Source organism: Staurois parvus, unplaced genomic scaffold (genome assembly GCF_062004578.1).
Source record: "Staurois parvus isolate SC_StPar_1 unplaced genomic scaffold, SC_StPar_1.0 ptg000942l, whole genome shotgun sequence".
NCBI classification, from domain to species: Eukaryota; Metazoa; Chordata; class Amphibia; order Anura; family Ranidae; genus Staurois; species Staurois parvus.
The window spans coordinates 72,939-98,470 of record NW_028318738.1 but is presented as its reverse complement, the minus strand read 5'-3'; the positions used below and the strand labels follow the sequence as shown (position 1 = coordinate 98,470).

The 25,532-nt window shown below is 45.9% G+C and overlaps 2 protein-coding genes across 2 annotated transcripts; one reads left to right on the top strand and one right to left on the bottom strand.

Moving 5' to 3' along the window:
- Positions 1-1,888: 1,888 nt before the first annotated feature.
- LOC149441812 (uncharacterized) lies at positions 1,889-3,649 on the bottom strand. Its single transcript, XM_089656857.1, has 4 exons — positions 3,406-3,649; positions 2,351-2,695; positions 2,137-2,234; positions 1,889-2,041 (listed from the first exon to the last, which is right to left on the bottom strand). Exons 2-4 carry the CDS (start codon positions 2,433-2,435, stop codon positions 1,889-1,891), a joined length of 336 nt encoding a protein of 111 aa, XP_089512983.1. The 5' UTR covers positions 2,436-2,695; positions 3,406-3,649.
- A 4,201-nt stretch (positions 3,650-7,850) lies between these two features.
- Positions 7,851-21,962, top strand: LOC149441811 (uncharacterized). Its single transcript, XM_089656856.1, has 4 exons — positions 7,851-8,351; positions 16,879-17,106; positions 17,215-17,356; positions 20,417-21,962. The coding sequence occupies exons 1-4, from the start codon at positions 7,851-7,853 to the stop codon at positions 21,550-21,552; spliced, it is 2,007 nt and encodes a 668-aa protein (XP_089512982.1). The 3' UTR covers positions 21,553-21,962.
- Positions 21,963-25,532: the final 3,570 nt, after the last annotated feature.

The window sequence follows — 25,532 nt, the reverse complement described above, 5'->3', positions numbered from 1 at the left end:
ATGGCTCCTCTGATCTCCTACCAGGTCATTTCTTTATTCATGGACCTTAGTCAGAGAGTGAGGAAACAACCAGAACTGTCTTTTATAGGAGGGACAGTGATGAGGGGATTATAGGACGAGGGTCCCCACCCCCTCTATCACTCATCGCCATCTTCCCAACACAAGAAGTACTGCACTTCCTTATTTACTCCATGATTTAGTCATGAAGAACAGCGGGGCTGAGCCCCACCAGAGGTCAGAGAGTGAGGATGGGGGGAGAACAACCAAGATGAAGACTGGACTGATCCTGAAGACCACCATCATTGGGGTATTGACTCCTCCCTCATTATCACTTTCTGTTTAAGGGTCCAAAGTTGCAGGATGTTATCACATTATTATCAACATGTAAAAGTCTGTGCTCCAATCACATCATCCGATATAAAATGTCCAGCTGGGAGGAAATGGGTGTAACAAAAGAGAATCCATATTATCTGTATATATAGCAGTGGGGGGAGGGGGGGGAGCAGAAATCAGGAGTATGGAATGTACAACATAGAGTATATAGTGCAGGGGTCAGGAGGATGTAATGTTCAACATAGAGTATATAGTGCAGGGGTCAGGAGTATGTAATGTACAACATAGAGTATATAGTGCAGGGGTCAGGAGTATGTAATGTACAACATAGAGTATATAGTGCAGGGGTCAGGAGTATGTAATGTACAACATAGAGTATATAGTGCAGGGGTCAGGAGTATGTAATGTACAACATAGAGTATATAGTGCAGGGGTCAGGAGTATGTAATGTACAACATAGAGTATATAGTGCAGGGGTCAGCAGTATGCAATGTACAGCATAGAGTATATAGTGCAGGGGTCAGGGGTATGGAATGTACAACATAGAGTATATAGTGCAGGGGTCAGGAGTATGTAATGTACAACATAGAGTATATAGTGCAGGGGTCAGGAGTATGTCATGTACAACATGGAGTATATAGTGCAGGGGTCAGGAGTATGTAATGTACAACATAGAGTATATAGTGCAGGGGTCAGGAGTATGTAATGTACAACATAGAGTATATAGTGCAGGGGTCAGGAGTATGTAATGTACAACATAGAGTATATAGTGCAGGGGTCAGGAGAATGGAATGTACATCATAGAGTATATAGTGCAGGGGTCAGGAGGATGTAATGTACAACATATTGTATAAGATACAGCATAGAGGAGTATATAGTATCAGAATGATGTAATGTACAACATAGTGTATATAGTGCAGGGGTCAGGAGTATGTAATGTACAACATAGAGTATATAGTGCAGGGGTCAGGAGTATGTAATGTACAACATAGAGTATATAGTGCAGGGGTTAGGAGTATGTAATGTACAACATACAGTATATAATGCAGGGGTCAGGAGTATGTAATGTACAATATCAATTATATAGTGTAATGGTAAGGGCTCATAATATTGGTATTCAGTAATTAAAGGTCCTTAAAGGGTTGTTTGCCTCCCATCTCCTGAGACTGCACTCAGTGACTTGGGTCTGAGACACTACAGACATATCCCTCCACCCGGCACAGCCAGCAGATAAAAGTGAAGGTACCCTGGAAGAATCAGGCACAAGGCAGGAGACCCCAGTCACATGTCCTGGGTGCCTACATTATGCAATGCTTATAGGAAAAATCAACATTTTTCTGCCAGCTGAACCCCAGAACCTCCATAAATCCAGTCTAGATACATAAATTGTGTCTGCAGCACAGAGAAGGAAGATTATCCGAGAGAAATCCAGGAATACAGGACGGGGAACACAGCTCAGGAAAGTGACCAGGGGATTACAGGCTGATATCACCCAGTCCCCGCCCTACTCTGGACCAATCAGTGAGCAGTATGGGTGGAGGAATGGATTTAGTGTTCATGACCCACCTGTGCTGATCTCTGTAGGAGTGTCCTCCTCTATAAATGTCCCCGTTATTCCATCCTCCTCCATAGACTGCTGATCATCCCTCACATACGCCTCTTCTTCTTCTGCTTTCACCTCAAATTCTGTATCGATTGGATCTCCACTCTAAATCAAGAATATCAGAGAAAATATCATCTGTAATTTATAAACTCACAAATTGTCTTCATCAGTCCATGTTCTAGTTACTCTGTCCCACTGACCTTGCAATACTGAGGGATGGTGTGACCTTCCTGTGTGGAATCCCGGGAATACAGAGGACGGGGACATCTCTCTGGTGGGTTCCCATGACTGGATCCATCTGTAGGAAACACACACACTGACTGAATCCATTGTTTCTATGTGTTTATCAGATGATGGGGGATCTAGGTGGATCCTCCGTACTGCTCTCTCCTTTACAATAAAGTCTCCTCTTACCCGGTGATGTGAGGGGCGGCTGATTGTCCATCATGACGTCCTTGTAGAGATCCTTGTGTCCTTCTAAATACTCCCACTCCTCCATGGAGAAATAGACAGTGACACCCTGACACCTTATAGGAACCTGACACACACAATGATACAGTCACCATCCAGACACATCCCTTGTCTGTTACTGGAGAATGTCCCAGAATTCCCGGCACCGCTCACCTCTCCTGTCAGCAGCTCCATCATCTTCTTGGTGACTTCTAGAATCTTCTGCATGTTGTGTCTCTCAGGGTTTAGGGAGTCACATGGAGGCACTGTGATGGTCATATGATCACCTGACTTCAGAAGAGGAAATCTCTGTATTGAGGAACCAATAGGAATATTATGTTAGACTCCCAGAATCCTCCTCACCTCTCCGGTCAGGCCTGTGTTTTATTAATAGAGATGAGAGTGATGTCATGTGACCTCCCAGAATCCTCCTCACCTCTCCGGTCAGGTCTGTGTTTTATTAATAGAGATGAGAGTGATGTCATGTGACCTCCCAGAATCCTCCTCACCTCTCCGGTCAGGTCTGTGTTTTATTAATAGACATGAGAGTGATGTCATGTGACCTCCCAGAATCCCCCTCACCTCTCCAGTCAGGTCTGTGTTTTATTAATAGACATGAGAGTGATGTCATGTGACCTCCCAGAATCCTCCTCACCCCTCTGGTCAGTCTGTGTTTTATTAATAGAGATGGGAGTGATGTCATGTGACCTCCCAGAATGCTTCTCACCTCTCCGGTCAGGTCTGTGTTTTATTAATAGAGATGAGAGTGACGTCATGTGACCTCCCAGAATCCTCCTCACCTTTCCGGTCAGGTCTGTGTTTTATTAATAGAGATGAGAGTGACGTCATGTGACCTCCCAGAATCCTCCTCACCTCTCCGGTCAGGTCTGTGTTTTATTAATAGAGATGAGAGTGACGTCATGTGACCTCCCAGAATCCTCCTCACCTCTCCGGTCAGGTCTGTGTTTTATTAATAGAGATGAGAGTGATGTCATGTGACCTCCCAGAATCCTCCTCACCTCTCCGGTCAGCAGGTAGATGATCTCCAGGGTGAGGTTTAGTATCTTCTCAGTCACGTGACTCCGGTCCTCCTCCATCCTCATTGGTGCCATCATGTGATCTATACAGGTCTCCTTGTAGACGGATAACTTTGGGAAATGAAAGTAAGAATTACACTCACCGGCCACTTTATTAGGTCCACCTTGCTAGTTCCCAGAAAATCTCCCCCCCACCATGACACCACCAGCCTGAACCGTTGATACAAGGCAGGATGGATCCATGCTTTCATGTTGTTTATGCCAAATTCTGACCCCACCATCTGAATGTCGCAGCAACCAGTCTGCCCATTCTCCTCTGACATCAACAAGGCATTTTCCTCCACACAACTGCAGCTCACTAAGATATTATCCCTTTTTCGGACCATTCACTGGAAACCCTAGAGATGGTTGTGGGTGAAAATGCCAGGAGCTCAGCAGTTTTTGAAATACGCAGACCAGCCTGCCTGGCACCAACAACCACACCATATTCAAAGTCACTTAAGTCCCCTTTCTTCCCCATTCTGATACTCAGTTTGAACTTCAGCAAGTTGTCTTCACCACGTCTAGATGCCTAAATGCATTGAGTTGCTGTCATGTGATTGGCTGATTAGAAGTTTGTGTTACCCAGCAATTGAACAGGTGGACCTGATAGGGAGGCCAGTGAGTGTATTTGGATGGTATTGGTCACACAATAATAGGATGTGGATGTGAGGGGGGAATAGGAGGGTTGCTGGACATCTAACCACCTCAATACCGGACACTTCCACCCCTTCCTGACCAGAACACTTTTCAGATGTCAGTGCTGTCGCAGTTTGGATGACAATTGTGCGGTCATATACAGTACTATTCTAGGCTCTGCCTAGTCTGGGCAAAAATTGTGTCCCATTCCCAACGTGTCCAACTGCATGAAAATCCATCCAAATTCAATATAAATCCCTCATAAATACTGAATAGAAAAATAAAATCATCAATATTAATAGTTCTTTTATATCAGTTGATGTGTTTCTGCCTCTCCAATCACACTGCGCCAACCGACCGTGCGGAATAAAGTGCCTTGTGCTCCTCCAATCACACTGCACCAACCGACCGTGCGGAATAAAGTGCCTTGTGCTCCTCCAATCACACTGCGCCAACCGACCGTGCGGAATAAAATGCCTTGTGCTTCTCCAATCACACTGCGCCAACCAACCGTGCGGAATAAAGTGCCTTGTGCTTCTCCAATCACACTGCGCCAACCGACCGTGCGGAATAAAGTGCCTTGTGCTCCTCCAATCACACTGCACCAACCGACCGTGCGGAATAAAGTGCCTTGTGCTCCTCCAATCACACTGCGCCAACCAACCGTGCGGAATAAAGTGCCTTGTGCCTCTCCAATCACACTGCACCAACCGACCGTGCGGAATAAAGTGCCTTGTGCCTCTCCAATCACACTGCACCAACCGACCGTGCGGAATAAAGTGCCTTGTGCCTCTCCAATCACACTGCGCCAACCGACCGTGCGGAATAATGTGCCTTGTGCCTCTCCAATCACACTGCGCCAACCGACCGTGCGGAATAAAGTGCCTTGTGCTCCTCCAATCACACTGCGCCAACCGACCGTGCGGAATAAAGTGCCTTGTGCCTCTCCAATCACACTGCACCAACCGACCGTGCGGAATAAAGTGCCTTGTGCCTCTCCAATCACACTGCGCCAACCGACCGTGCGGAATAAAATGCCTTGTGCTTTCACCAAAGTGTGGATTTTGTGCTTCCCTCCAGTGCCCCCCCTCCAGTGCTCTCCCTCCAGTGTAACCCCTCCAGTACTCCCCCTCAGTGCTACCCCTCCAGTGCTCCCCTCCAGTGCTCCCCTCCAGTGCTACCCCTCCAGTGTAACCCCTCCAGTGTAACCCCTCCAGTGCTCCCCCTCCAGTGCTCCCCCTCCAGTGCTCACCCTCCAGTGCTCACCCTCCAGTGCTCCCCTCCAGTGCTCCCCCCCACCACAGGATGTGGACTCTTACACTGGAATAGGAGTCCTATGTGCTGTGTCATGGTCCTGGTTAGTCTGGAGCTTGTAGTCCTCCTGGATGATTGTGTACAATTCCCCCCCCAATATATCATACAACTGATGGTTCATCTCATGATGTATGCAGGGAGGAGATAACAACAATCACCCACATGGTGTCATTCCATTTATTACAAACCTCCTTTACAGCAAACCATATACACTCACATTTATATATAATATACAAGCAAAATGTCCGACCGAAAGTGTCCCATCCACATGAGTCTCACCATTCAGGAATTACATCACCGCAGCCGTCACTGACGCATTTCCCCTCCTCTAGGGGGCTGTAAGAGGATTGGCTGCTGGTGGTAGATGGTCTTATTTATACTGTGTGTCTCCATATCTCCGAGCCCACTTCCCCTTCCTGTCCTAACCCGGTGTCACCTCCGTTTCCTCCCGTGGCCTTGCGTGGTCATGCAACACTGAACCCAAATGACATTTGTATCATTTTTTAGACAGAGCTTTCTTTTTGTGGTGCAGTATTTATTCACCACTGAGGGGGGGAGAGGTCATTTATTGCTAAACAAACAAAAAAAGAACAATAATTTTGAAGAAAAAAATGTTTTTCTTCGTTTGTTATAAAATTTTGCAAAAAAGTTATTTTTCTCCTTCACTGAATGGCACTGAAGTAGCTGCACTGATGAACAGGCACTGATAGGTGGCACTGATTTGTAGCACTAATAGGCATGGATATGCTGCACTGATGGGCACTGAGATGCTGCACTGATATGCTGCACTGATGGGGATGCACTGATGGGCACTGAGATGCTGCACTGAGATGCTGCACTGATGGGGATGCACTGATGGGGATGCACTTATGGGCACTGATATGCTGCACTGATGGGGATGCACTGATGGGCACTGAGATGCTGCACTGATGGGGCTGCACTGATGGGCACTGAGATGCTGCACTGATATGCTGCACTGATGAGGATGCACTGATGGGGATGCACTTATGGGCACTGATATGCTGCACTGATGGGGATGCACTGATGGGCACTGAGATGCTGCACTGATGGGGATGCACTGATGGGGATGCACTTATGGGCACTGAGATGCTGCACTGATGGGGCTGCACTGGTGGGCACTAATAATCAGAGTAAATGTCCCCTGTCACAGGAAAGCTGGTTATCAGTTTTCCTTTCCTCAGACAGTGACAGCGCTGAGGACAGGAAATCCCAATAAACGGCTTTTGTTTACATGCGATGAGCTGTGATTGGATACAGCTGATCACATGGTAAAGAGACAACATCATTGGATCTTTTCCCTGATCAGGGATGCGTTGAGCTCCCCACCAATCACCATGCTGCGTCCCCCTCCACCTGCACAGCAAGAGTGGGAGGACATCATACAACATCCTTCCAGAAGGAGAGAGGTCCTGTCCGCCATCATTGTACAATAGGCCGGGTGGGAACCAGTTCAGGACTTCTGTCCTCCTGGGAACACATTTAGTTTGGAGTGTTTAGTGTTTGATGCATATTTGAGGTCCCGGGACCCTCTTGTCCATCCAGATCAGAAATCCCCTTTTCTCTGTTGGGTTTGTTTGGTCTCTGAACTGGTTTGATGAGTATTAGATCTGCAGACAAAAAATGATAAATCTGATCCTTCCTATGACTTGTTTGCTCTGAGGCCGTGCTGTGAGGTCAATGTCGGCTCATCATGAGGTCCAGGAAGGGGAACTTGATGACTATTGGCTGAGTTGCCTGATAATCAGGATAATTGGAAGAACTCCGGCTGCAAGGCTCCAATCTCGGGGGCGCATGCACGGCCGGCTCCCGTATGGAAGTGTAGAGACAGACTCTCCGTCCAGCCGCTACAGCGATCGCAGCTCACACAGGCCTCAGGGATTTTTAACCCCCTAGTGTCCTGCATGAGAGGTGCCAGACCCTCACCAGCTATGCCCCGGAGGAGAAAAACCCTGGGACAGCCAGGGAAATTAACACAATTCTTCCCTGCCATCACAGCAGAGATCCAAGATGGCGCCGGCGGCAGCTACATGAGGGACAGCAGACAGGAATGAGACAACCCGGAGCAGCAGAGAGATCCCAGGCTGCAGCATCCATTATATCCAGGGGACCCTGGTGAGTTGTCTCCCCCTCTGTCCCCCACCACAAGAAGCCCGGCCAAATCCAGACCTAGATTAGACCCTGAACAACAACATCCTGTTTCTCAGGCCCCCAGCCTTCCAGCACCTCAGATCAACACAGACCTCCCAGCCGTAGAAGCATTCCCTGCAGCAGATCAACCCTTAACGGAGATATGCATGAAGAACATGCTTCTATCGCTCAGACAGACCCTACAAAACAATCTATCATCATCACTAATACAAATCAACACCGCGGTCCAACAACAAGAACACAGATTACAACATATTGAGTCCAGAATGGGTGACATCATTACAACGCATAATGATTTGATTGACGCACACACAGATCACATGTCTGACATCGAACAAATCAATCTGAAACTAGCTGATCTAGAAGATCGTTCAAGACGTAACAATATCAAGTTCAGGGGTATCCCTGAAAGCGTCATTAATGAGGCATTGCTACTCTACATTCAACAATATATAAAACTCCTCATTCCATCTCTCACCGACCTTGAGCTTGCTATAGACCGAGCCCATCGACTACCTAAACCCTCATTCCTGCCGGCATCTATCCCAAGAGATGTCCTGGCTCAGATTCACTTCTATCACATCAAAGACAAAATGATGTCGGCGGCCAGAAACACATCTGCACTCCCGCCATCACATGCAAATATCCGGTTATTTGCAGACCTCTCAAAGACCACGCTACTTAACCGCAAAAAGATGATTACCATTACTAAAGCCTTAAGAAACCACGGCATAGCCTATCAGTGGGGATTCCCCACAAAACTAACCGTGAGACAACATGGTAGAGTTTTTACAATCAAAAACCTTGAAGTGGGCCTAGATCTACTCAAAGCTTGGAATATAATCCCTGTGGAAGCACAACAATCCACACCTACTACTCTCCAGAATATGGAAGCTGAATATTCTGAATACAACTCGCCTATGTTATACTACCAATATATCACCTCAAAGTTGTCCCACCTCATCATTCTCTGGCGATCAGCCATTTTCAGAAAGTTTTATGTTTCCAAGATATGGTTGGCATGACCTTCTTTACGGGCAAAGGCTGTTCAAACCCCCCACATCTGAAGTAGCAAGACGAGTTACTCAGACCACTTGCATTTTATGCAAGTTTTCTTTTTACCCCCTTCCACCTTCCCTACCACCTCCCTCCACAGCACCACCAGTCGTCCACTATTGCTTCAACATTCACCTGACTTTGACAAATTTTTGTGAAATACCCACCTTAAACCCAAGACCGAACCCAAACCGCTTCAACAATGCTGACAAATTGTTCCCTCACACGGATACACTCGCAGAACTTAGCATTCTCTCAAGATTCAACTCAAATACTCTGCTCAGCACTCCAAGACCCACACTATGATCAACATCACATCTCTCAATGTTCACGGTTTAAACTCTCCATTCAAAAGATCGATGCTCCAAAGAGAAACTAGAAAGTACCAGTCCGACATCCTTTTTGTACAAGAATCCCACTTTGCTACAAACAAGACCCCCAAACTTCACCTCAACCGTTTCACACACATCTTCATGGCTACTGACCTCAAGAAAAAAAAACTGGATCATTATAGCTATAAAAGACTCTATCCAGTTCCATTTCATCTCAGAAACCACTGACCCTCAAGGTCGCTATCACATCCTAATTTGGCAATTAAATTACATTCTCTACACTTTAGTAAACGTCTATGGTCCCAACAAACACCAGATCAAATTCTACAACAAACTATACAACACCATCTCTCCTCTGAAACAAGGCAGACTCCTCATCGGAGGGTACTTCAATATTATTGGCAATCCTTCAACAGAAGATTACCTAAACAACCCTTCAACCAATTCCTGCACAACCATGACCTCTACGACATATGGAGATGCCAGCACAGCAACGAGAAAGACTACACCTATTACTCTCCTTCCCACCTTTCATATTCCAGAATTTATTTTTTCCTTACAGACAAATGGACACTACAACACACAACATCTTCCAAAATCGGTACAATAACCTGGTCAGATCATGCTCCAATCAACATATCATTAGATGACAATCAACGTTCAACAATCCCACCCATCTGGAGACTAAACTACAATTTTAAAGAACCCCAGAAACATTTATTAGAAGCGCATAACTTATTTTTCGACACCAACTCTACTCCTGACATACCCATAACAACACTATAGCTCACATACAAGGCTTACATGAGAGGTATCCTTATATAACTAAATTCCCGTATCAAGAAACAACGATCCCAACAAAATGACCAACTCCTAACCTCCATTAAACTAAATGAAGAAACCAACATAAAAAGCCCAAACCCCTCCACTGCCGCAACCCTGACCTCAGATAGAAATAAACTACGATTAATTTTTTTTCACAATTACGACCTTAACCTACAGAGAACTAAATCTAAATTCTATGCACTGGGTAATAAGGTGAGCTCCCTCCTATCAAAAACAATTAAACAAAAATGACTCAAATCAAAAATTGCCACAATCCAACACCCAACCACACAAACACTGCTTACAAACCCACAAGACGTATCCGACGCCTTCGCAACGTATTACCAAAAATGATATAATATCAAAGACGACCCTAACACAAACCAACCCACAACTACGACCATCAAAAACTTCCTAGACACTACCAATTTACCTCGACTCACACCATCTCAGCTTGCATCTCTTTCTGTACCAATTTCTCCCTCAGAGATACAACAAAACATAAAAACATTACCCCTAAACCAATCTCCTGGAAATGACGGCTTCACAAATGAATTCTATAAAACGTTTCCACTCAACCTCACATCACATCTATCTGACTTATTTAACCATGTTGCCTCTACAGGTACATTTCCTTCTGAAATGCTACAATCAGTAATCACAACCAACCCTAAACCAAACAAAGATCCCCAATTGGTCCAAAATGACAGGCCGATTTCATTATTAAATACAAACTATATGCCAAACTTATGGCCCAAAGATTGCTTCCATACCTCTCCACACTAATCCACCCAGACCAAGCGGGATTTATCCCTGGTCGACAAGCACCAGACGCAACTAGAAGAATCATATCCCTCCTCTACAAACCTGAATCCACTAAACAACCCTCATTACTCTTGTCTCTAGAAAAAGCATTTGATCGAATCCATAGGCTCTTCATGAAACTCACCCTCCAAAAATTTGGGATTACAGCTTGGATGTTGTCAGCAATACTCTCCCTCTACTCCAATCCTTCTGCCAAAGTCCTAAATAACAGTACACTTTCACAAACCTTCCAGATATCTAATGGCACCAGACAGGGATGCCCACTATCTCCCATAATCTTTTCCTTATTAATTGAACCCTTGGCATCCAAACTCAGGGATGACCAAACATTCAATGGTATCACTCACCTTAAAACGGAACACAAAATTAGCCTCTTCGCAGGCGACATTATCCTAAAGGTTACTAACGCTTATAAATCACTCCAAAGGATACGCACCCATCTCCACAATTACTCAGAAGTCTATTACTATAAACTTAACGAACCAAAATCCTCCATTCTAAATCTATATACTCCTCCTAATATCCAAAAGATACTGACTAAACACTTCCCTTTCTCATGGGAACATCATAGCATCTCTTATTTGGGAATCAAACTAACACAACTAACCAACTATATGACGCCAATCACAAAATGCTACTTGAATCTATCCCACAGGAACTTAATCAACTACATACATCTACCCTTTCGACAATGGGCAGAATAGCGACCCTAAAAATGTGCATATTACCGAAAATACTTTACATATTCCGTACTCTTCCAATTCCAGTTCCCAACTCTTTTTTCTCCAAACTCCAAGCAATACTAGCCAAATTCACATGGAACTAAAAAAAACCTAGATACACGACAAGCTTACTATTACGACCTCCCTCTAGAAGAGGAGTGGGTCTCCCACATTTAAAATCCTATTACAACGCTATGCTCCTAGACCAACTCTTCTTCTGGTGGCATCCAACCAAAGATAAAACATGGACCAATATGGAAAATCTTCCACATTTGCCGCATACTCTCGACAAACTACTGTTCCTATCTCAAAATACCCAAACCCAACTACTACCCAAACATCTGTGTATAAAAGCCACCCTACAGGCCTGGTTTGATGTCTTATCCTCTAACCACCTGGACAGTGAAACTAAAACAATTCCTACACCTATTTCTACTCTGCACCTCCTCATCCCCTCTTTAAACCTGACACAATGGGAAATCCGAGGTATATCCCATATTCGAGACTTATACACAAACCACAGACTAGACCCCTTCTCTACTCTCCAAAAGAAATTCCACCTCCCTGATAATGAAAATTTCACCCACATAAGAGTAGCCAACTCCTTACACACAATGGTCTTGTCTTTAGAGCTAACAATCCCCGCTACTGAACACCTCTTCTTTCACAAAACCCACTATCCTAAGAAAGGAATCTCGACTTTTTATATGCTCTTAACTAATGCTCAATTTACCATACATATCACTTCCCTAACTGGGAAAAAATCCTTCTCCAACCAATATCTCCGCACATCTGGGCAAAAACTTTCAACATCACCTACGGAGCCTCTAAATGCAGTTCCCATTGGGAATCATACATGAAAATCTTACATCAGTGGCATCTAACACCCGTTAAACTCGCCCTTTACTATCCCCAACACTCACCTAAGTGCTGGAGACAATGCGGAGAAATAGGAACAATCCTCCATATACTTTGGTCTTGTAAATCTCTTAAATCATATTGGAATAAAGTCTTTCAACTAATCTCTTCAATATCCGGAAGCCAAACAACCCCAAACCCAGCCCTAGCCCTTCTCCACAAAGGAATAGACAAATTCCCTCCAGACTCACGTACCATCATAATCCTTACATTAGCAGCGGCTACAATTATTATCACTAGATTATGGAAATCCACCAATGCCCTTTCAGTCTTAACCCTTCTTTCTGATCTTAACCTCCAGTGTGAGATGGAAAAGAGAAAAGCAATCCAAATCTTCTCATATCATAAATTCCAATTCCAATGGTCTCGGTGGCTCCAAGACCCTAACTGCTCCATTAAATGACAACTGTAAAACCTTAATACTACACCATAACCAATGCACTTGACTGGTGCCTTCCCCCCCTTCCCCACCTCCCCTCCTTTCCTAATGTTTATCACACTCCAAACCAACTATGGTTCACATTGACCCAAGCATACCTCTCAAGTATCTGCGACTATGTTCATTTTGTCCCCAGCCAATTGGTGGGATTTGCTCTCTTACTCTGTATATACTCCTACCACATGTTTCATCCCAATGTGAACAATGATACATTACAATGTACATTACAATGTTTGCTGAAACCCTTTCAATACAAATATTTGAATATAAGGCTCCAATCTCCAGCAGCCTGCTGACTGACAGGAGTGATGTCACTGTCACTCTCTGCAGTAAGAGAAGAGATTGGATTGGATAGCAGGAGGATGTGCTGGTGGAGTAGAGAGCTGTGAGGGAGGAGTCTGTTCTCTTCCCTCCAATGGCAGCCCAGTGTGGGTAGGAGGACAATAGGGGGTTCTCTTGGTTGCCAAGTATTCTCTGGAATCCAGGACATTGTAAAGGGTGGCGGTGGGTTCCTGGGGCTCTGAATTCCAGCACCGGGCACTGCCAGAGCCTGTGTCATGGGAAGGTATTGGAGTGTCTCCTGAAGATGTTCAGCACTGATCCCTGACTACCTTTTAGGCAATGCTGCAAAAACAGACATCCTCTAAGAAGAGTGCCCACCAAGGGCCCAGAGTCCTTCAACTACTCTACCTCCTTAAGGCCCTGAGCTCCACTACCCCCTCAGGGGCCCCAAAGTTCCTTATCTGTAGTACCCCCTGAGACCCCTCAGCTTTTCTACTTCCCTCAGACCCCTCAGTATTTCCCTCCCTCTGACACCAATGATAGAACATATTCTTCATGGCCAACTGGGGAACGTTTTCTTCCTCCTGAGCAGCAATATAAGGGGCTCCATACTCCTGACCCCGGCACTCCATCATTGTGTTGGCTGCATAGTGTAATGATTGCCCATTGGCTGCCTGTGTAGTGTCATCATTGCCCTTTGTAGGCCATGTATGGTCAGGATGGTCCTTGTCTTGTCTATTTATTGTCAGTGCTGTTTGTTCAGAGGACCATATTACTAGAATTTATCTCCACAATGAGGAGAATGTTCCGGCCCCGGAAGTGGGGGAATGTTCTGCCCCTGAAGGGGTTCATCTGGGTTCCCACACTATATATGTGTGTATCATCATCTGCTGGAGATAAAAGACGTCACAGTGACTATGGAGGAAGAGGACGGACATGACTATGGAGGAAGAGGACGGACATGACTATGGAGGAAGAGGACGGTCGTGACTATGGAGGAAGAGGACAGACATGACTATGGAGGAAGAGGACGGACATGACGATGGAGGAAGAGGACGGACATGACGATGGAGGAAGAGGATGGACATGATGGGGGGTTACTGGATGTAAATAGGAAATAACAACTTATTCCCTCCTAGATTGTAAGCTCCCAGGATCAGGCCCTCCTATCCCTCTTGTATTGATCTGTATTGTTGCTGTATTGTCTCCCGTTATATTGTAAAGAGCTCAGCAAACTGTTGGCGCCATAAATCCTGTATAATAATAATTACCTCCTCTGCTACCACTTCCACCGTCTCCTCTCTACTTCCTGCCTGTACCTGACATCACTTCCTGTCTGTACCTGACATCACTTCCTGTCTGTCTTCCATAGAGACTTCCTGTCTGGGTAGAAGTGAGATCCCCACCTTGTGGAGCTCAGAGGAACTGCAGCCCTGAGAAGCGTCTGGTAGTGTGACCCCGGCCTTGTGCTGGGTGTGTATGGACTGTAGATCCTTATAGAGGGGTCACCTCCACTCCCACCAAGGGGGACAGAAATATATGACTGCTCGGGGGAGGGGTTTGTATCCATATACCAGATGTTCTACAGGACTAAATCTGCAATCAATGTTACTGCAAAATCAAAGGGGCCAAAATCCCTCCCTGCAGCAGTCATATATTTCTGTCCCCCTTGGTGGGAGTGGAGGTGAACCCTCAATAAGGATCTACAGTCCATACACACCCAGCACAAGGCCGGGGTCACACTACCAGATGTGTCTTAGGGCTGCAGTTCCTCTGAGCTCCACAAGGTGGGGATCTCACTTCTACCCAGACAGGAAGTCTCTATGGAAGACAGGAAGTGATGTCAGGTAAAGACAGGAAGTTCCATAAATGAGGAAGCAGAGAGGAGACATTCCTGGATCTGGCAGCAGAGGAGGTAATACGTAGATGAACCCCTTCAGGGGGAGGAGTTGATGATAATATATTTGCCCCCAAAGCTGGCCTACATGGTTCAGTTTTATCGTTCAGCCAGCGGGATGACCATAAAAAGCAGAATGGATTCCCCCATCCACACATTGGAGGTGAATGGGGGAATCCTCCCCGCTGCACTCTTGTATTCTGACAATGGGGGGACTCCTCCGCTCTCAGAATACACAGATCAGCACTGAAGCTGATGGCTGCAGCCGCTGGGGGAGTGGCTTTTATCCAGCAGTGGCCACACATGGATGGAAATGTGAGCGATCCCTGCTGAACCAGCTGAATTTCCATGGATCTATGGTCACCTTCAGTGACTTCCTCCCCTCCCCCTCATCTCCTTCATGATGGAAGTCATGCTGAGATCATCTCCCATTGGCTGAGCAATATTCTCATTTGTCTCTCAGCTCCTTCTTGCTATTCCTCGTCCTGCCTGTTGTTTCCTTGGATTGATTTTCTGTGTAGTGACCCCGGCTTGGTCTCTTGGATGCGCTCGTCTGTTGCTTGCCCTGACCTTTCTCCTGATTCCTGGATCTCCTCCTCATCTCTCCTCCATATCCTCTTACACAGCTTTTCTCCACACCTGCAGTGACCCTGGGGGGAGGAAACTTGGCACCAGCACGCCGCCAAATCCATCCCCACCATTAGGGGCTCCGTTCCTCCGCACGTCACCTGATCACATGACCGCTTACTTCCACAGATTCCGGACAGATTTCTGGATGGTAAAGGTCAAAGTTGACTCTTCAGTTTAGGAGAGGTAGGATGCACCCAGGAATAAGGATTTGATTTATACGGGAGCCTCATATAGAGGACCCCTCAAATCTCCCCTTCCAAATGTCCCTCCATCCAGAGTCTATATGTCCTATGACATCACACTGACCTCACAGCCCCTCCTCCCAATGTCCCTCCATCCAGAGTCAGAGAATCCTATGACATCACACTGACCTCACAGCTCCTCTTCCCAATGTCCCTCCATTCAGAGTCAGAGAATCCTATGACATCACACTGACCTCACAGCTCCTCCTCCCAATGTCCCTCCATCTGACATTTCCCTGATGCTCTTAGGATGTGGGGGCCCCTTGGTATCCTCACATGTAAAGTGGGACTGTTGGTCCTGCGTTGTATGTAATGACATCAGAATGCTGCAACAAGCCTATACCCTGCGTAGTGTGGGGGTCCTTTGGGGGGGAATTATACCTCAGCCTGAAGTGGGGCTTTAATAAAATGGAGACCTGAATGGAGAGGTGAGGAGGATTCTGGGAATATCATTTGATGTGACTATTTGTGTTCAGATGTAGAGTTTTCCTCCTGTGAAGTCTGGAGATCATATGACATCACATTGCCTCCACCTCCCTCCCTGATAGAAGAGAGAAAGAAGAAGAAGATTCTAGAAGTCACCAGAGAGATCACTGAGCTGCTGACAGGAGAGGTGAGCGGTGCCGGGAATTCTGGGACATTCTCCAGTAACAGACAAGGGATGTGTCTGGATGGTGACTGTATCATTGTGTGTGTCAGGTTCCTATAAGGTGTTAGGGTGTCACTGTCTATTTCTCCATGGAGGAGTGGGAGTATTTAGAAGGACACAAGGATCTCTACAAGGACGTCATGATGGACAATCAGCCGCCCCTCACATCACCGGGTAAGAGGAGACTTTATTGTAAAGGAGAGAGCAGTACGGAGGATCCACCTAGATCCCCCATCATCTGATAAACACATAGAAACAATGGATTCAGTCAGTGTGTGTGTTTCCTACAGATGGATCCAGTCATGGGAACCCACCAGAGAGATGTCCCCGTCCTCTGTATTCCCGGGATTCCACACAGGAAGGTCACACCATCCCTCACCATCATCAGGTAGATGAGGAACAATCACTGATAGTATCATTAGGATCTGTACATTATCTGCATTGTTACCATTGATGGCATTTTTATTATATATTCAGAGTGGAAACCTGAGAGATCCTAAAGTTGAGGTTAAAGAAGAGATAAAAGAGGAGGAGGATGAGGATGGGGGGATGGAGGAGTCAGAGCTTCTAAAAGAACACAAAGATTTGTACCAGGACACCATGGTGGAGTCATCCAGCTACAGGAACCCACCAGAGAGATGTCCCCGTCCTCTGTATTCCCGGGATTACACACAGGAAGGTCACACCATCCCTCACTATTACAAGGTTGGTGGGATGGGGAATCTAGAACATGGATTCATAGAGACGATGTGTGGATATTTTATGTGACCTTACATTTTACAGATGATATTTTCTCTCATTTCCTTGATTTAGAGTGGAGATCCAATCGATATAGAATTTGAGGTGAAAGCAGAAGAAGAAGAGGCGTATGTGAGGGATGATCAGCAGTCTATGGAGGAGGATGGAATAACGGGGACATTTATAGAGGAGGACACTCCTACAGAGATCAGCACAGGTGGGTCATGAACACTAAATCCATTCCTCCACCCATACTGCTCACTGATTGGTCCAGAGTAGGGCGGGGACTGGGTGATATCAGCCTGTAATCCCCTGGTCACTTTCCTGAGCTGTGTTCCCCGTCCTGTATTCCTGGATTTCTCTCGGATAATCTTCCTTCTCTGTGCTGCAGACACAATTTATGCCTCTAGACTGGATTTATGGAGGTTCTGGGGTTCAGCCGGCAGAAAAATGTTGATTTTTACTATAAGCATTGCATAATGTAGGCACCCAGGACATGTGACTGGGGTCTCCTGCCTTGTGCCTGACTCCTCCAGGGGACCTTCTCTTTTATCTGCTGGCTGTGCAGGGTGGAGGGATATGTCTGTAGTGTCTCAGACCCAAGTCACTGAGTGCAGTCTCAGGAGATGGGAGGCAAACAACCCTTTAAGGACCTTTAATTACTGAATACCAAAATTATGAGCCCTAACCCTTATGCTGTATAATGTATATTGTACATTACATACTCCTGACCCCTGCACTATATACTCTATGTTGTACATTACATCCTCCTGACCCCTGCACTATATACTCTATGTTGTACATTACATAGTCCTGACCCCTGCACTATATACTCTATGTTGTACATTACATACTCCTGACCCCTGCACTATATACTCTATGTTGTACATTACATACTCCTGACCCCTGCACTATATACTCTATGTTTTACATTACATACTCCTGACCCTGCACCATATACTCTATGTTGTACATTACATACTCCTGACCCCTGCACTATATACTCTGTTGTACATTACATCCTCCTGACCCCTGCACTATATACTCTATGTTGTACATTACATACTCCTGACCCCTGCACTATATACTCCATGTTGTACATTACATACTCCTGACCCCTGCACTATATACTCTATGTTGTACATTACATACTCTTCACCCCTGTACTATATACTCTACAGTGGATATAAAAAGTCTACACACCCTTGTTAAAATGTCAGGTTTCTGTGATGTAAAAAAATGAGACAAAGATAACTAATTTCAGAACTTTTCCATCTTTAGTGTGACCTATAAAATGTACAACTCAATTGAAAAAGAAACTGAAATATTTTAGGGGGGAAGTAGGAAGTAAACAAAAAATACTAAAATAATGTGGTTGCATAAGTGTGCACACCCTCTTATAACTGGGGATTTAGATGTGTTCAGAATTAAGCAATCACATTCACAAACATGTTAAATAGGAGTCAGTACACACCCGCCATCATATAAAGTGCCTCTGATTAACCCCAAATAAAGTTCAGCTTTTCTAGTCGGTCTTTCCTGGCATTTTCTTAGTCGCATCCTACAGCAAAAGCCATGGTCTGCAGAGAGCTTCCAAAGCATCAGAGGGATCTCATTGTTAAAAGGTATCAGTCAGGAGAAGGGTACAAAAGAATTCCCAAGGCATTAGATGTACAATGGAACACAGTGAAGACAGTCATCATCAAGTGGAGAGAATATGGTGCAGCAGTGACATCACCAACAGTGACCTCACCAACAGTGACATCACCAAGAACTGGACGTCCCTCCAAAATGGATGAAAAGACGAGAAGAATACTGGTCTGGGAGGCGGCCAAGAGGCCTACAGCAACATGAAAGGAGCTGCAGGAATATGTGGCAAGTCCTGGCTGTGTGGTCCATGTGACAACAATCTCCGTGTTCTTCATATGTCTGGTCTATGGGGGAGAGTGGAAGACGGAAGCCTTTTCTTTGGAAGAAAACCATCCAAGCCCGGCTACATTCTGCAAAAACACATCTGAAGTCTCCCAGAAGCATGTGGGGAGATGTTCTGGTCTGATGAAACCAAGGTTGGACTTTTTGGCCATAATTCCAAAAGATATGTTTGGCGCAAAAACAACACTGCACACCACCAGAAGAACACCATACCCACTGTGAAGCATGGTGGGGGCAGCATCATGCTTTGGGGCTGTTTTTCTTCAGCTGGAACTGGGGCCTTAGTCCATGTAGAGGGAATTATGAACAGTTCCAAATACCAGTCAATATCGGCACAAAACCTTCCGGCTTCTGCTAGAAAGCTGAACAAAGAGGAGCTTCACCTTTCAGCATTGCGACCACCCAAAGCATCCATCCAAGTCCACAAAGGAATGGCTTCACCAGAAGAAGATGGAAGAGCCCAGACCTGAATCCGATGGACAATCTGTGGGGTGATCTGAAGAGGGCTGTGCGCAGGAGATGACACGCAATCTGACAGATTTGGAGTGTTTCTGCAAGGAAGAGCGGGCAAATATTGCCAAGTCAGGATGTGCCGTGCTGATAGACTCCTCCCCAAAAAGACTGAGTGCTGGAATCACATCAAAAGGGGCTTCAACAAAGGATTAGTGTAAGGGTGTGTACACTTATGCAACCAGATTATTTTAGTTTTTTATTCTTACTTCCCCCAACTAAACGATTTGTTGTTCAACTGAGATGTACAGTTTATAGGTCACATTAAAGGTGGAAAAAGTTCTGAAATTATTTTTATTTGTCTCATTTTTTACATCACAGAAACCTGATATTTTAACAGGGGTGTGCAGACCTTTTATATCCACCATATGTTGTACATTACATACTCCTGACCCCTGCACTATATACTCTATGTTGTACATTCCATACTCCTGACCCCTGCACTATATTCTCTATGTTGTACATTACATACTCCTGACCCCTGCACTATATACTCTATGTTGTACATTACATACTCCTGACCCCTGCACTATATACTCTATGTTGTACATTACATACTCCTGACCCCTGCACTATATACTCTATGTTGTACATTACATACTCCTGACCCCTGCACTATATTCTCTATGTTGTACATTACGTACTCCTGACCCCTGCACTATATACTCTATGTTGTACATTACATACTCCTGACCCCTGCACTATATACTCTGTTGTAGATTCCATAGTCCTGACTTCTGCTCTCCCCCCTCTCCCACTGCTATATATACACATAATATGGATTCTCTTTTGTTACAGCTCCTGTCTAGTAATCCTCTTTGTCTTTGTATTTTAGTCCATGGCCGGGAGATGAGGAAAACCTCCGAGGATTGTCTCACTTTGTCTCCAGGCTGGAAAGTAGAAGATGAGGACATCACACAGTATAGTCCAGGAGAAAACCCGGCTCCCTCCAATGTCCATCCGGCACCACCCAGTGTAGATGGACCATCGGATTCCTCGTATCCTGAGGAACCTCAGACTGTGCGGGACCAGGCCGGCCTTCCAACAGGGAAGAGCTTCTCCTGTACTGAGTGTGGGAAGGGTTTCCTTTATAAATCCCATCTTAATAGGCATAAAAGATCTCACACGGGGGAGAAGCCGTATTCCTGTCCTGAGTGCGGGAAATGTTTCCATTGTAAATCCAATCTTAATAGGCATAAAATATCTCACACAGGGGAGAAGCCTTATTCCTGTCCTGAGTGCGGGAAATGTTTTTCACAGAAGTCCAGTCTTTACACACATCAGAGATCTCACACGGGGAAGAAGCCACATTCCTGTCCTGAGTGCGGGAAATGTTTTTTACAGAAGTCCCATCTTTACAAACATCAGAAATGTCACACAGGGGAGAAGCCACATTCCTGTCCTGAGTGCGGGAAATGTTTTTCAGTGAAGTTCAATCTTTACACACATCAGAGATCTCACACAGGGGAGAAGCCACATTGCTGTCCTGAGTGCAGGAAATTCTTTTCAGTGAAGTCCAATCTTCATAAACATCAGAGATCTCATATGAGGGAGAAGCCGTATTCCTGTCCTGAGTGCGGGAAATGTTTTTCAGAGAAGTCCCATCTTTACATACATCAGAGATCTCACACTGGAGAGAAGCCGTATTCTTGTCCTGAGTGCGGGAAATGTTTTTCACAGAAGTCCAGTCTTTACACACATCAAAGATCTCACACGGGGGAGAAGCCGTATTCCTGTCCTGAGTGCGGGAAATGGTTTTCAGTTAAGTCCCATCTTTACACACATCAGAGATCTCACACTGGAGAGAAGCCGTATTCTTGTCCTGAGTGCGGGAAATGTTTTTCACAGAAGTCCAGTCTTAACACACATCAAAGATCTCACATGGGGGAGAAGCCATATTCCTGTCCTGAGTGCGGGAAATGTTTTTCACAGACATCCAATCTTTACACACATCAGACCTCTCACATGTAGGGAGAAGCCACTTTCCTGTCCTGAGTGTGGGAAATGTTTTTCACGGAAGTCCCATCTTTCCAGACATCAGAAATCTCACACAGGAAGAAGCCACTTTCCTGTCCTGAGTGAGGGAAATGTTCTTCACTGAAGTCCTGTCTTCCTGTACATCAGGGGTCCCACACAACCCTTGAGGTGTATTAGTGCCTTGAGTGCGGGAAATGTCTTCTAGATGAATGTTGCTGGACATCCCAGCTCTCATGTGGGGAAGAAGCACACCCTGATATACACCTCAGATGTACTCCATGGCTGATCTTCATCATGGAAGAAACAGTCCATAAGGAGATCAGAGGTCCCCAAAGACATGGATGAAGTGTGGGACCGGGTTGACCATTGATGGCAGAAGAATAAAAATGGAGTCCTGACCTAGAGCACTGTGCTGACTTTTTATTGGGGTGCACCCCATATACTAGAGATTGTCTGCACCTACATGGAAGGGGGTCTGCTGTGCTTGGGGAGGGGTTTATGGGAAGGCTGGAGGAGTATATAAACTAGGATGGAGGGAGAATTTGATTATAACGGGGTAGACAGATCAGACGGGTCAGTACTTATTGGGGGGTGGAATGGGGAAAGATGGGGGGAGGGCAATGGCAGATGGTAAGAAGGTTCCCATGTTACAAACAACCAGTGGAATTGGTACCATTTGTATGCCCCCACGGATAAGAAGGGGGTTCAGAGGTTTATTGGGTTTTTATAGTAAATTTATAAACAATTTTTTAGGCCTGGTAGCACCCATCACCCAGCTCACAAAGGTGGGGGTACATTTTCAGTGGACCCCAGCAGCACAGGCGGCTTTTGAGGCTTTAAAGAAATTGTTCACAACAGCTCCCACCCTGAGTCACCCTGATGCATCATTACTGTATATATTAGAGGTAGACGCATCAGAAGTAGCTGTAGGAGCGGTGTTGTCACAAAGAGTAGGGGCCAAGGAACTAATGCACCCGGTGGCTTTCTTTTCTAGGAAGCTCTCCCCCTCGGAAAGAAATTATGACATCGGGGATTGGGAATTGTTAGCTATTAAGGCAGCATTAGAGGAATGGCGGTATCTATTAGAGGGAGCCCTACATCCCATTTTGGTCTATACCGACCATAAAAACCTCAAGTATCTGAAGACAGCTAAACACCTCCGACCACGCCAGGCCAGATGGGCACTATTCTTTGCGAGGTTTAATCTACATATCACCTATCATCCTGGGTCTAGAAACACAAAACTGGATGCTCTCTCCCAGATGTTTGAGGACCCTAGAGAAACACCTCAACCGGATACCATCTTACCGGCAGGTAGCTTATTGTTCCAATCTGAGCTGTTGTCCAAACTACAGGCTACTTCCACCTGGGTTCCTGATCTACCTGGAACCGCATTACAGAGCAAGGAAGGTCTCTTATGGAGGGGGGAACAGATCCTGGTACCTAAGGAGGCTCAGTCCCTGGTTTTAGGCTTTTTTCATAATCATCCACTGGCGGGTCACTTTGGGATACACAAGACCCTAGAATTGGCACGACGCATATTTTGGTGGCCAAATATGGCCAAAGATTGTGAAGCGTACATTAAATCTTGCCCTATCTGTAATCGTAATAAACCCACCAGAGACAGGGCTTGGGGCCTGCTTCGACCCTTGCCAATACCTGACCGGCCCTGGAGTATGATCTCCTTAGATTTTATCATGGAACTGCCACCTTTGCAGGATCACACCGTGATTTTTGTAGTGGTAGACCGTCTCTCTAAGATGGCCCACTTCCTTCCACTAGAAAAGACATCATCCGCTTCCGAAACGGCACAGGTTTTCATTAAGGAGATAGTGAGACTTCATGGATTGCCAAAGAATATTATTTTGAATCGAGGAGTTCAATTCACGTCCAAATTCTGGAAGGCGTTATGTAAGGGTTTGGAGACCAAGTTGTCTTTTTCTTCAGCGTGTCACCCACAGACTAACAGGCAGACAGAGCGGACCAATCAGACGCTCAAACAATATCTTAGATGTTACACTTCATTTCTGCAAGATGACTGGCTGACACTTCTGCCAATGGTGGAATTTGCCTACAATAATGTGAACCATTCTCCCACCAATAAATCACCGTTCTTCGGCAACTATGGGTTCCACCCTACTTTCCTGCCAGATCTGGTTCCAGAGAACTCAGTCCCAGCAGCCCAAGAGACCCTAAATTTCTTCACAACCAATAATAAGTTATTACAGGAAACAATGGCTAGAGCCCAGGAAGATAGTAAGAAGTTTTTTGACAGAAGGAGAAAAGGGGAATTGGTCATACATCCCGGGGATCGGGTTTGGTGGGCAACGACCAACCTAAAACTGGCATGCCCATCTAGGAAATTGGCACCCAAATTTGTGGGGCCTTTTCAAGTAGAACGTAAGGTCAATGAAGTGGCATATAAACTAGCACTTCCCGAATCCCTTAAAATACACCCCGTTTTCCATGTGTCGCTGTTGAAACCCGCAGTGCTAGATCATTTTTTAGATCGCAGATCTAGACCTCCAGAGTCCATAGACATTGATGGGGAAGAGGAATTTGAGGTAGAGGCAATTACTGACTGCAGGAAAAGGGGTGGTCAAACGCAATACCTGATCAAGTGGAAAGGCTATGGGCCAGAGGAGAATTTGTGGGAACCTGCTCAAAATGTCCATGCTCCCAGACTGATGCGGGAGTTCCTTCACAACCAGCCTCAAAGGAAAAATTGGGACCCCGGATCTTTCCGCGGCGCATGGGTCTGCGCATGCTAGCATGCGAGCATTAAGACCTGGGCACCTGCAACGGCAGCGGCCGTCACACATGCGCATTCGCGATCGTCGATGCGTGCCTGGCACCAATGAGGGCGCCCTATTTAAACAGGTCAGGTCTATGCTATAGTTGCCGTATGGTCTTACCTGTATCCTGTGTTTCCTGAATTAGATTGCCTTGTTGCTGACCCTGCTTTGCTGACTGTCTCCTGTTCTTATCCCTGGCTTGTCTGACCATTCTCCTGTCTAATCCTGCATGTTTTGATCTCCTGTTACCGAACCCGGCTTGTGACCCATTTATCCTTCTGTCTACTGTTTTTGTACCCTTCTGCCTCCACTGCTACCGACCCGGCCTGCCCGACTCCACTCTCTCTCTACCTCCTTACATCAGGCTCTCACCTGCTATACACCTCCGGTAGTGCTTCTACCACAGCTGAGTGAACCCAGGGGCCGTGACCTGGTTTTGGCCTGCTCCAAGTCCATCCCCACCATCAGAGGCCCTTGTGAACAAGCAGGCTGGGGCTTAGATTCCGCGCCTTGGGGAATTCCAGTCTGTGGAACGCTAGAGGCTACTGCTGGCAGGTCGATAACACTTAAGTTAGCCATAATTTGGGAGACACTCTTGGATTGGGTGTGAGAGTTGGGTCCTGCACAGAGGATAGGCAAAATACCAGTAACTAAGGCCTCCCAGGTCAGGGGGCCGAGAGAAAAGGAAGAGGGAAGGAAATAGAACAAGATGGTAAGACAAAAAGGAGAACAGATGCAGGACATTGGGGAACCCCTCACCAGAAACCTGGGGCCTCAATGCCTATAGCAGTGTGTTGGTATCAGGGGATATGGAGGGGTGAGTGTAATGTATCCACGGGGGCCCAGGTTTCTAAGAATTTCTTATTAGGCATCTTCCTTGGATGACATCTACAGTGAAGGAAATGCGTATTTGCTCCCCTGCTGTTTTTCAATGTTTGCCCCTCACAAAGAAATGATCAGTCTAAAAATCGAATGATAGGTGTATTGTAACACTGAGAGACAGAATTACAATACACCGACCATTCGATCTTTAGACTGATCATTTCTTTGTGAGTGGGCAAACATTGAAAAACAGCAGGGGAGCAAATACGCATTTCCTTCACTGTATGTGACGAAGGACTTCCACGATGGGGCCAAGCTCTCGTTTCCAAGCCTTTGTTTTGCAGCTAGTAGAACATT

Bases quoted from the DNA above. Each gene is read 5' to 3' on its own strand.
- LOC149441812 (XM_089656857.1), bottom strand. From the start codon at position 2,435: ATGGAGGAGTGGGAGTATTTAGAAGGACACAAGGATCTCTACAAGGAC. The intron at 2,235-2,350 runs GTAAGAGGAGAC...TGTTTCCTACAG, and splicing joins GCCGCCCCTCACATCACCGG to ATGGATCCAGTCATGGGAAC. The intron at 2,042-2,136 runs GTCAGTGGGACA...TTCTTGATTTAG, and splicing joins CCATCCCTCAGTATTGCAAG to AGTGGAGATCCAATCGATAC.
- LOC149441811 (XM_089656856.1), top strand. From the start codon at position 7,851: ATGGGTGACATCATTACAACGCATAATGATTTGATTGACGCACACACA. The intron at 17,107-17,214 runs GTTGGTGGGATG...TCCTTGATTTAG, and splicing joins CCATCCCTCACTATTACAAG to AGTGGAGATCCAATCGATAT. The intron at 17,357-20,416 runs GTGGGTCATGAA...TTTGTATTTTAG, and splicing joins TCCTACAGAGATCAGCACAG to TCCATGGCCGGGAGATGAGG.